Genomic DNA, 12,559 nt, shown 5'->3' on the forward strand with positions numbered 1-12,559 from the left:
AAATCCATCCTCGTGACAGGAGGAATGAAATCCATCCTCGTGACAGGAGGAATAAAATCCATCCCCGTGACAGGAGGAATAAAATCCATCCCTGTGACAGGAGGAATAAAATCCATCCCCGTGACAGGAGGAATAAAATCCATCCCTGTGACAGGAGGAATAAAATCCATCCTCGTGACAGGAGGAATAAAATCCATCCTCGTGACAGGAGGAATAAAATCCATCTCCGTGACAGGAGGAATAAAATCCATCCCCGTGACAGGAGGAATAAAATCCATCCCCAAGACAGGAGGAATAAAATCCATCCTCGTGACAGGAGGAATAAAATCCATCCTCGTGACAGGAGGAATAAAATCCATCCCCGTGACAGGAGGAATAAAATCCATCCCCATGACAGGAGGAATAAAATCCATCCCTGTGACAGGAGGAATAAAATCCATCCTCGTGACAGGAGGAATAAAATCCATCCTCGTGACAGGAGGAATAAAATCCATCTCCGTGACAGGAGGAATAAAATCCATCCCTGTGACAGGAGGAATAAAATCCATCCTCGTGACAGGAGGAATAAAATCCATCCGCGTGACAGGAGGAATAAAATCCATCCCCGTGACAGGAGGAATAAAATCCATCCTCGTGACAGGAGGAATAAAATCCATCCTCGTGACAGGAGGAATAAAATCCATCCCCGTGACAGGAGGAATAAAATCCATCCCCGTGACAGGAGGAATAAAATCCATCCCCGTGACAGGAGGAATAAAATCCATCCCCGTGACAGGAAGAATAAAATCCATCCCCGTGACAGGAGGAATAAAATCCATCCCCGTGACAGGAGGAATAAAATCCATCCCCAAGATATCCTTGTGACAGGAGGAATAAAATCCATCCCCGTGACAGGAGGAATAAAATCCATCCTCGTGACAGGAGGAATAAAATCCATCCCCATGACAGGAGGAATGAAATCCATCCCCAAGATATCCTTGTGACAGGAGGAATAAAATCCATCCCCGTGACAGGAGGAATAAAATCCATCCTCGTGACAGGAGGAATAAAATCCATCCCCATGACAGGAGGAATAAAATCCATCCCCATGACAGGAGGAATAAAATCCATCCCCGTGACAGGAGAAAAATTCGGGTTAAAAACAGAAACTGCGGATGCTGGAAATCCAAAACACAAACAGAATGACCTGGAAAAACTCAGCAGGTCTGGCAGCATCGGCGGAGAAGAAAAGAGTTGACGTTTCGAGTCCTCATGACCCTTCGAAATTCGGGAGTCAGTGGTAGAGGTCGTTTCCTGTGGGCGGGGCTGGCGCGTGCTGGGGCGGGGCCAGGGCGCACTGGGGCGGGGCCAGCGCGGACAGGGGCGGGGTCAGCGCGGGCTGGGGCGGGGCCAGGGCGGACTGGGGCGGGGCCAGGGCGCAAAGGGGCGGGGCCATTCCCTGTATCAGCAGTGGGTGGGGCCAGCGCGCTCACATTAGAAGCCGGCCATGGGGAAGCTTGGAGCGCTGCTTGTGTTCGGATTCTTTGCGGCAGGTCAGTGCCTCTCCCCGGGCTCCCAGAGCCGGTACCACCCCCTCCCCTCCCCTCCCCTCCCGTACCGTCCCCTCCCCTCCCGGGCGCTGCGCCTCTCAGGCCGCTCCTGCTGTCTTTATTTCTGGGTGTTGGTATGTTTCTCTCTCTCTCTCCCCGCTTTCTGCTAGCCTCCCGCACGGGGCTTTTCTATACAAACTTCACGGGATCGCTTTGAGCAGGAAGTGATTGATAACAGGGAAAGCTGTCACCTTCAGACAGGAGCCGTGAGGATGTAAAACATTTCCCCAGTGTACTCCCCAACATAGATACTCTCACTTCCCCCATTCTCCCCAACACAGATACTCTCACTTCCCCCATTCTCCCCAACACAGATACTCTCACTTCCCCCATTCTCCCCAACACAGATACTCTCACTTCCCCCATTCTCCACACACACACACACACACACACACACACATTTCCCCCATTCTCCACACACACACACACACACACATTTCCCCCATTCTCCACACACACACACACACATTTCCCCCATTCTCCACACACACACACACACACACACACACATTTCCCCCATTCTCCACACACACACACACACACATTTCCCCCATTCTCCACACACACACACATTTCCCCCATTCTCCACACACACACACATTTCCCCCATTCTCCACACACACACACACACACGCACACACACACATTTCCCCCATTCTCCACACACACACACACATTTCCCCCATTCTCCACGCACACACACACATTTCCCCCATTCTCCACGCACACACACACATTTCCCCCATTCTCCACACACACACACACATTTCCCCCATTCTCCACACACACACACACATTTCCCCCGTTCTCCCCAACACAGATACTCTCACTTCCCCCATTCTCCCCAACACAGATACTCTCACTTCCCCCATTCTCCACACACACACACACACACACACACATTTCCCCCCCCCCACACACACGCACAGTTCCCCCCCCCGCGTGCGCTGTTTCCCCCCCAGCACACAATCCCCCCCCCCAGCACACAATCCCCCCCCCCAGCACACAATCCCCCCCCCCAGCACACAATCCCCCCCCCCCAGCACACAATCCCCCCCCCAGCACACAATCCCCCCCCCAGCACACAATCCCCCCCCCAGCACACAATCCCCCCCCCAGCACACAATCCCCCCCCCAGCACACAATCCCCCCCCCCCAGCACACAATCCCCCCCCCCAGCACACAATCCCCCCCCCCAGCACACAATCCCCCCCCCCAGCACACAATCCCCCCCCCCAGCACACAATCCCCCCCCCCAGCACACAATCCCCCCCCAGCACACAATCCCCCCCCGTACCAGCACACAATCCCCCCCGTACCAGCACACAATCCCCCCCGTACCAGCACACAATCCCCCCCCCCAGCACACAATCCCCCCCCTACCAGCACACAATCCCCCCCCTACCAGCACACAATCCCCCCCCTACCAGCACACAATCCCCCCCCCCCCAGCACACAATCCCCCCCCTACCAGCACACAATCCCCCCCGTACCAGCACACAATTCCCCCCCCCCCCAGCACACAATCCCCCCCGCACTCCCCCACACAGAAAACACACATACAAACTTCCCCGGCTCTCCACGCACACCCTGTTTCTCTCCCCCCCCCCCCCCCCCCCGCCGGCTCTCCGCGGGCGCACGCACCCTGCCCCCCCCACCTCCCCCGGCTCTCCGCGGGCGCGCGCACCCTTCCCCCATTCTCCAGCTACAGACACACACACACACTTGGCATTAAGAACTAGGAGCAGGAGTAGGCAATTCAGCCCCTCGAGCCTACCCTGCCATTCAATATGATGATGGCTGATCTCATTTCGGCCTCAAATCCAACTTCCAACCTCTCCCCATAACCTTTCAACCCGTTGCTAATTAAAAATCTGATTACCATCTCAAATTTATTCAGCGTCCCGGCACCCACTGCAGTCTGAGGCAGTGAATTCCACAGATTCACGACCCTTTGAGAAAAGTAATTCCTCATCTCTGATTTAAATCTACCTCCCCTTAGCCTAAAAACTATGGCCTCTCATTCTAGAATGCCCCACAAGGGGAAATATCTGCTCCACGTCTACTTTGCCTCTCCCCTTTAGCATCTTATATACCTCAATTAGATCTATTCATCCTTCTAAACTCTAGCGAGTATAGGCCTAAACTGCTCAATCTCTCCTCGTAAGACAAGCCCCACATCTCTGGAATCAATCTAGTGAACCTTCTCTGACCCGCATCCAATAACCAAGTGGTTATGGTACTGGGTTTGTAACCCCAAGGTCAGGAGTTCAAATCTCACAATGGCAAACTATGAAACAATAACTATGAAACAATGTAACTTCATCTGAATAGGAACAGATGGAAACATGTTTGTACTCAAAGAGTTACACTGGTTCCCTGCTTGGCCTAAATAGCCAAGTGGTTATGGTACTGGGTTTGTAACCCCGAGATCAAGAGTTCAAATCTCACAATGGCAAACTATGAAACAATGTAACTTCATCTGACACAGATGGAAACAGGTTTACTCAAAAAGAGTATCAAGAGTTCAAATCTCACAATGGCAAACTATGAAACAATGTAACTTCATCTGAAACAGATGGAAACAGGTTTACTCAAAAAGAGTATCAAGAGTTCAAATCTCACAATGGCAAACTATGAAACAATGTAACTTCATCTGACACAGATGGAAACAGGTTTGTACTCGAAAGAGTTACATCCTTGCTCAAGTAAGGGGACAAAAACTGTGCCCAGTACTCCAGGTGCGGTCTCACCAATGCATTGTACAGTTGCAACAACACTTCCCTAATTTTATACTCTATTCTTTTAGCAATAAATGCCAAAATTCTATTTGCCTTCCTTATTACTTGCTGTACCTGCACACTAGCTTTCAGTGATTCAGTGCAGTTGATAAAGTGGAGTTATTTTAAATTCCCAGAGGGAAACTTTAAACAACTGTCAACCTATAGGTGTTATAAAAGCAAAAAACTGCGGATGCTGGAAATCCAAAACAATTTAGAGTGTTATGTTTGAGACGCGACTCTAAATTCAGGAACCAGACCACCAGTTCTTGAGATTTTACACTAAACTAAATGAAACATTTTATTAATTTATGCATAAGTAAACATATGGCTTCAAATTACTGCTATCATAACAAGTTCCCAAAATAATCTCCATTAAGGCAACAGCAACCCATAGACTTAACCAGACACCAGGCAAAGCATTTTCACCTTACAAATTCAACATGAGGTTCTTTTCACTTTGGTTCCTGTGGAGACAGCTGGGGCTTGCAGCTGCCTTTTGATTTTACATTGCCTCTGCTCTGCACACCCAAAAACTGCTAACGTTATACCCACCACCCCCACTGAATGTAAATTCTCATTGTATCACCAACCTCTGAACTAAACCTCTCTAACAATAAAACCCCTTTGATAGTACCAGTTTTATTAATAATATAAGCATATTGCTTTGTATCTGCAAGATAGGCATCAGTTTTCACCTCACTTCTTGAATGCTCTATTCAAACAATGCAAATACACTCTACCTCTCTGTTTACATCTCAAACTAGTACATATCAAAGCACCCAGGCTAGCTGGCTTTAATCTAATTAAGACACACCCACAGACTAAACCTCCATTTAAAAAAAAAAATATTTTCCAATAATATTACATACAGGAATAACTTCATGACATCCCCTCACCAGAAAATGAACCGTCATAATTCTAAAAGACGGCTTCATTTTAACAACCCATCTCTCACTATCTCCTATTTTCATTACACTATTACATGACCAGATATCTGCTTTAACATATATATACACACAAGTCCCTGGTATCAACAGAAATCACTCCAGTTCAGTGTCCAGGTTTTTTTTTAAATGTCCCATTTTCCTTTAAGCTTCAAACCCTTGATAATGCGTCTGCGAACAGATTTTCTCTTCCCGCAATATGTATAATATGCAGATTAAATGGTTGTAACAATAGTCTCCATCTGAAAAGCCTTGCACTTTTGCCTCGAAATTTGTCCAAAAACTTCAAAGGATTATGGTCTGTATAAATAATTGTTTCTGGTGAATTGTTTGCAACATAAATTTCAAACTGCTGCAATGCTAACACCAAACTTCAAGACTCTTTTTCAATCGATGAATATCTTCTCTGTTGTACATTCAGCTTCAGTTAAAAATATCCTATCAGTTTTTCAATTCCAGTATCGTCATCTTGTAACAGTACAGCCCAATGCCTATATCGCTTGTGTCAAAGGCCAACTTAAATTGCTTGGCATAATTGGGCACTGCCAACACCAGTGTCGCAGTTAATACAGTTTTCAAACTATTGAATGACTTCAGACACTCCAGTGTCCATTGAAACTACTTGTTTTTTAATAGTTCAGTTGGCGGAGCAACCACTTGGCTAAACTTTGGTACAAATTGTGGTAAAACCCACTCGTGCCTAGAAATCTCAAAACTTCTCATTTTGTTGTAGATACTGAGAAATCCACGATAGCCTTGACTTTCGCATCTCTCGGACCTGCCTTACCATGTCCAAGATACGTAACTTTCACTTTTGCAAATTCACTTTTAGCTAAGTTCATCACCAAATTAGCTTCTTGTAGTTGAGTAAAAAGTTCTTCCAGATGCTGTAAATGCTCCTCCCACGTCTGAGTGAAAATGAGTAGATCATCAATATAAACAGCACAATTGCTCAGATCCACTATTACTTTGTTTCAGTCTTTAAAATGTCGCAGGTTCATTGTTCATACCAAATAGCATGATTTTAAACTGATATAATCCACTTGGCCTTACAAAAGCTGATACCCCCGTTGCTCTCTCCGACAACTCTACCTGCCAATACCCTTTTAATAAGTCAATCTTTGTGATAAGTTTCGATTGTCCCACTTTCTCAATGCAATCCTCCAACCGTGGTATGGGATATGAATCCGCTTTTGTTATCGCATTCATCTTTTGATAGTCCATACAAAGCCTTCATGTTCCATCTGGTTTCGGTACCTGTACAATAGGTGAACTCCAATTACTGCAACTGGACTCAATGATATCATTTTGAAGCATGAAATCAATTTCTTTTTGTACTTGTGAAAGCTTTACTGGATTTAATCTATAAGATTGTTGCCTTATTACAGATGATATTTCTATACATACATCATGTAAAGCCAAATGTCTTCCCAACTTATTTCCACAAATAGGTTTGTGTTACTACAATAGCTTTTCTAAATCACTTTGACATTTGCTTGAAATTTACATTTTCAAGCACCCCCTGATTATCCAATTTGATTAGAGAAAAATCAATTTCAGGATCCTGCACTTCTATCTCTTTCTCATCATCCACCATCACTAACACTTCTTTTTATTCCTCTTCCCTGTCAAAGTACTTTTTAAGCATCTTTACATGACACACCCTCTGCTTCTTTCTTCCATCTGGAGTATTTATTAATTAATTTACTTCACTCAATTTCTTTTCAATCCTGTAAGGCCCACTAAATCTTGCCTTTAATGAATCACCTAGGACTGGTAACAAAACTAGTACTTTCTCTCCAGAAACAAAACTGCGAAATTTAGCTGCCTTATCTGCTTTCACTTTCATCACATTCTGTGATATAATTTAAATGTTCTGTAGCCAGTTCACACGCTATGTTCAATCTTTCCCTGAAATGTGATACGTAATCCAGGAGAGGAGTTTCTGAATTTTGACCCACCCATTTCTCGTAAATCAATTTCAGTGGTCCCCTTACCTCATGACCATAAACTAGTTCAAAAGGGCTAAATCCAGTCGATGCATTAGGAGCGTCTCTAATAGCAAATAACAAAAATGGAATTCCCGTATCCCAATCCTGTGCATAACCCTGACGGTATGCTCTTATCATAGTTTTTAAAGTTTGATGCCGTCTTTCCAAAGCTCCTTGTGACTCCGGATGATAAGCTGTTGACTTAAACTGTTTTATCCCCAAACTGTTCATTACTTCCTTAAACAGCTGTGACATGAAATTTGACCCCTGATCTGATTTTATTTCTTTAGGTAAACCATATCTTGTAAATAATTAACTCCTCCACAATCTTCTTTGTTGTAATGTTTCTTAAAGGTATCGCTTCAGAAAACCTGGTAGACACATCCATTATTGTCAATAAATACTGATTTCCACTTTTAGTCTTAGGGAGGGCTCCTACATAATCGATCATGACCCTGGTAAAAGATTCTTCAAATGCTGCTATTGAGATTAAAGGCACCGGCTTAATCACTGCTTGTGATTTTCCTGTTATTTGACATGTATAACAGGTTCTACAGAATTGGACTACATCCCTATGCAATCCTGGCCAAAAAAAAACCTCTATCTTTTCCTAATTCCTAAATGTCCCCCCCATTGGAATTTCATGAGCAATCCTCAATCTCATTTCTATATCCTAATAGGAGAACAATCTGATGCACCTCCCTCCAGCTTTAATTTACTGAGACATGATCCGACTGCCACTTTCTCATTAAAATACACACACGCACGCCGTTCTGTACGAGCCCACACTTCAATAAGTGATGCTGTTCCCGCTATGAAGCACAGTTTCTCTCGCAACCTGTGATGTTAACAGCTCCCCAGCCTGTGAATTGTTCCTGCTGCCTTTCATGTTTCCACTATCTATGACTGTGTCTCCATACGCAGGTGATCTTATTTCCAACAATGAGAAGGAGAACTGGGGATATGTACCTGTCCGTAAAGATGCTAATATGTTCTGGTGGCTTTATTATGCAAACAGTCCAACTGAGAACTTCACCTCCCTGCCTCTTATCATGTGGCTACAGGTAAACATCCTTTGCAATGGAGACGGAGCAGGGCGTGTAGGGGAAGAGGTGTGGGGAGATGTGAGTTTGCAAGTGGAGAATTGGGTAGGGTGAGGGGTGGGTGCGAGGAGGCGGGGCCGGCGGGAGAGGGGCGGAGGCGGGGCCGGCGGGAGAGGGCGTGGGGCGGGGGAAGGGAGGGGGTGGAGGTGGGGTGGGGAGGGTGGAAGTGTGAAGGGGGGAAAGGTTGTAGTTATGTTTGGGCTGGAGGGGAGATTTGGCAGGTGCTGGGGGAGGTGTGAGGAGCTGTATTTGGTGAGGTGGGGGTGTGGGTTAGGCTGGCGTTGAGGGATTTGGGTGGGTTTGGAGTAGGGAATATGGAATGACCACTCTTGGAGCCCTTCATTGTGAAGTTAATACTTCTATTGTCAAGAGTTGGAAGTGAAGGGGACACTGCACCTGCTCTCCATTATATTCCTAACCCTTTTGCTTCCCTGTGTAGGGTGGTCCAGGAGGCTCAAGTTGTGGCTTTGGAAACTTTATGGAGATTGGCCCTTTCGACACTGATCTGAATCCTCGAAACAGCTCCTGGGTAAAGTTTCTGTCTGAGTCTCAGTCAATCAGGATCCCTCACTCTTTGTTCCCGATATCTAACAGCTGGTGTTAACCTTATGACTTGTCCTTGTCGTCCTCCCCCTGCCACCCCCCCTCCTCCCCCTGCCACCCCCCCTCCTCCCCCTGCCACCCCCCCTCCTCCCCCTGCCACCCCCCCTCCTCCCCCTGCCACCCCCCCTCCTCCCCCTGCCACCCCCCCTCCTCCCCCCGCCGCCCCCCTCCTCCTCCCCCCTCCTCCCCCCGCCGCCCCTCCCCCTCCCCCCGCCACCGCCCCCCTCCACCCCCGCCGCCGCCCACCCTGCCCCCCTGCCACCCCCCTCCTCCCCCCGCCGCCCCTCCCCCTCCCCCCGCCACCGCCCCCCCCCTCCACCCCCGCTGCCGCCCACCCCGCCCCCCCCCCCCCCCCCCCTCCCCCCCCCGGTGCCCCCCCCCCCCCGGCCGCCCCCCTCCCCTGGCCACCCCCCCTCCTCCTCCTCCCGCCCTCTGAGACACCATCATGTTTCTCTTGTCCCTTTCTGTGTGACAGGTGAAAGCTGCCAGTCTGCTGTTTGTGGATAACCCTGTGGGGGCTGGATACAGTTACACCACCAATGCTGATGCATTCGCCAAAGACCTCACCACGGTTGTAACGGACATGATGATTCTGCTGAAGGAATTCTTCAAAATGAAGCCAGAGTTCCAGGTAATGTCACAACTACTTCTGTTGGTATCCATGTACTGGTCACATGTCCTTGGCTAAAGACTTCACACTAGTGAGCAGTGACGCACATAAGGAGTGGCCTTTTATCAACTCAGCCAATTCCTCATGTGCATTGTCACACTTCCCATATTGATCGGTTTCCATTTCCTGCTTGTCTTCCCTCTCCCATCCCAAAACTGCCTCTTACTTAAGAACCCTGCAAGTTAGCTTCCTTCACTTACATGTTCAATTGCCTTTTAACAGTACTTGTGAAATCTGCTCCCAGCATTCTTTCAGCTGATGCATTCCAGATCTTAATGCCTGTTCTTGTGAAAACCACTTCTCCTCATTTCTCCTCTACTCTTTGGTCAATTATTTTAAAGTTACAAGCTCTGCTTACTGACCCGCTCCCCAGCAGTCACAGTTTTACCCTTCTTGCACTATCAAAACCACTCAATTTTGAATATCCTTATCATGCCTCTCTTTAACCATCTTTTCTCTAAAGAGAACAAATCCAGCACCTTCAGTCTCTATAGGGTGGTTAGCGCTGGCAGTCACCAAACCTGGATATATCTGGGGCGTGGGTCTGATGACAACATCACACACAGATGTGGTATCATCCCGTTTGGAGATTCTGCATCAAACTGGGGGGAGGGGTGGGGAGAGGGAGTTGTGTGGGGGGGGGGAAATGTGGGGAGATGCGAAAGAGGTATCGAAACATAGCTGACTCCTGCATGCCTGTTCTATGGAGGCAGCTGAGGAGGGGGAAAGAACAATCACAGAATCCTCCCAGTGATTCACAAAAGTAAGTAGACTATAGCTTTGAAATACAAAATGTGATGCCTTCCATCACCAGGCAGCAGCCAAACAGGCTAAAAATCAGACATCTGGCTGCCCTAATAACAGAAGCTCCTTATATACCATTCTGATACATCTCCTCTGCTCCAGAACTCGCCGCGCCCCTAGCCAAGCTGTTCCAGCGCAGCTATAACACTGGCATCTACCCGGCAATGTGGAAAAATGCCCAGGTACATCCTGTCCACTAAAAGCAGGGCAAATCTAATCCAGCTGGTTACCATTCCATCAGTCCACCCTCGTTTGTCAGCAAAGTGATGGAAAGTGTCATCACCAGTGCTATCAAGCGGCACTTACACAGCAATAACTTGCTCACTAATACTCAGTCTAGGTTCCGCCAGGGCCACTTAGGGCAATGAATGCTGGCCAAGCCCATGACGCTCACATCCCATGGATGCAGTAAAAAGAATTTTTCCAAACTCTTGGCATTCTTCCTAAAGAGTGGTGCCTAGAATTAGACACCATATTCCAGCTGAGGCCTAGCTAGAGACTTAGACAGGTTCAGCACGACTTGCTTTTGTATTTATAAAGCCAAATATCCCATACGCTCTCTTAATCATATTAACTTGCAATGCCACCTTCAGAGATTTGTTAATGTGCACCCCCTTAGATCTCTCTGCTCTTGTACTCCCTCAAGGTATCACTGTGGGATGGATGTTGGGGGTCAGAGGCCAGTCTGTGGGATGGATGTCGGGGGTCAGAGGCCAGTCTGTGAGATGGGTGTCGGGGGTCAGAGGCAGAGTCTGTGGGATGGGTGTCGGGGGTCAGAGGCCAGTCTGTGGGATGGATGTCGGGGTCAGAGGCCAGTCTGTGGGATGGGTGTCGGGGGTCAGATGCCAGTCTGTGAGATGGGTGTCGGGGGTCAGAGGTAGAGTCTGTGGGATGGGTGTCGGGGGTCAGAGGCCAGTCTTTGAGGTGGGTGTCGGAGGTCAGAGGCCAGTCTGTGGGATGGATGTTGGGGTCAGAGAACAGTCTGTGAGATGGGTGTCGGGGGTCAGAGGCAGAGTCTGTGAGATGGGTGTCGGGGTCAGAGGCCAGTCTGTGGGCTGGGTGTTGGGGGTCAGAGGCCAGTCTGTGGGCTGGGTGTTGGGGGTCAGAGGCCAGTCTGTGGGATGGGTGTCAGGGGTCAGAGGCCAGTCTGTGGGATGGGTGTTGGGGGTCAGAGGCCAGTCTGTGGGATGGGTGTTGGGGGTCAGAGGCCAGTCTGTGGGATGGGTGTCGGGGGTCAGAGGCCAGTCTGTGGGATGGGTGTCGGGGGTCAGAGGCCAGTCTGTGGGATGGGTGTCGGGGGTCAGAGGCCAGTCTGTGGGATGGGTGTCGGGGGTCAGAGGCCAGTCTGTGGGATGGGTGTCGGGGGTCAGAGGCCAGTCTGTGGGATTGGTGTTGGGGGTCAGAGGCCAGTCTGTGGGATGGGTGTCAGGGGTCAGAGGCCAGTCTGTGGGATGGGTGTCGGGGGTCAGAGGCCAGTCTGTGGGATGGGTGTCGGGGGTCAGAGGTCAGTCTGTGAGATGGGTGTCAGGGGTCAGAGGCCAGTCTGTGGGATGGGTGTCGGGGGTCAGAGGCCAGTCTGTGAGATGGGTGTCGGGGGTCAGAGGCCAGTCTGTGAGATGGGTGTCGGGGGTCAGAGGCCAGTCTGTGGGATGGGTGTCGGGGGTCAGATGCCAGTCTGTGGGATGGGTGTCGGGGGTCAGAGGCCAGTCTGTGGGATGGGTGTCGGGGGTCAGAGGCCAGTCTGTGGGATGGGTGTCAGGGGTCAGAGGCCAGTCTGTGGGATGGGTGTCGGGGGTCAGAGGCAGAGTCTGTGGGATGGATGTCGGGGTCAGAGGCCAGTCTGTGGGATGGGTGTCGGGGGTCAGAGGCCAGTCTGTGGGATGGGTGTCGGGGGTCAGAGGCCAGTCTGTGGGATGGGTGTCGGGGGTCAGAGGCCAGTCTGTGAGATGGGTGTCGGGGGTCAGAGGCCAGTCTGTGAGATGGGTGTCGGGGGTCAGAGGCCAGTCTGTGGGATGGGTGTCGGGGGTCAGAGGCCAGTCTGTGGGATGGGTGTCGGGGGTCAGAGGCCAGTC

General features: G+C 49.3%; 1 protein-coding gene across 1 annotated transcript in view; it reads left to right on the forward strand.

The window, feature by feature from the left end:
• Positions 1 to 1,448: 1,448 nt before the first annotated feature.
• Positions 1,449 to 12,559, forward strand: part of scpep1 (serine carboxypeptidase 1) — a 32,468-nt gene continuing 21,357 nt past the window's right edge. The window contains exons 1-4 of the mRNA XM_041217113.1: positions 1,449 to 1,532; positions 8,232 to 8,371; positions 8,850 to 8,939; positions 9,489 to 9,644. Of these exons, the coding sequence (XP_041073047.1) occupies positions 1,487 to 1,532; positions 8,232 to 8,371; positions 8,850 to 8,939; positions 9,489 to 9,644 (432 nt within the window). The 5' untranslated portion in view covers positions 1,449 to 1,486. The remainder of the gene's footprint in view (positions 1,533 to 8,231; positions 8,372 to 8,849; positions 8,940 to 9,488; positions 9,645 to 12,559) is intronic.

The sequence above is a fragment of the Carcharodon carcharias genome, chromosome 22 (assembly GCF_017639515.1).
Source record: "Carcharodon carcharias isolate sCarCar2 chromosome 22, sCarCar2.pri, whole genome shotgun sequence".
Lineage (NCBI taxonomy): Eukaryota > Metazoa > Chordata > Chondrichthyes > Lamniformes > Lamnidae > Carcharodon > Carcharodon carcharias.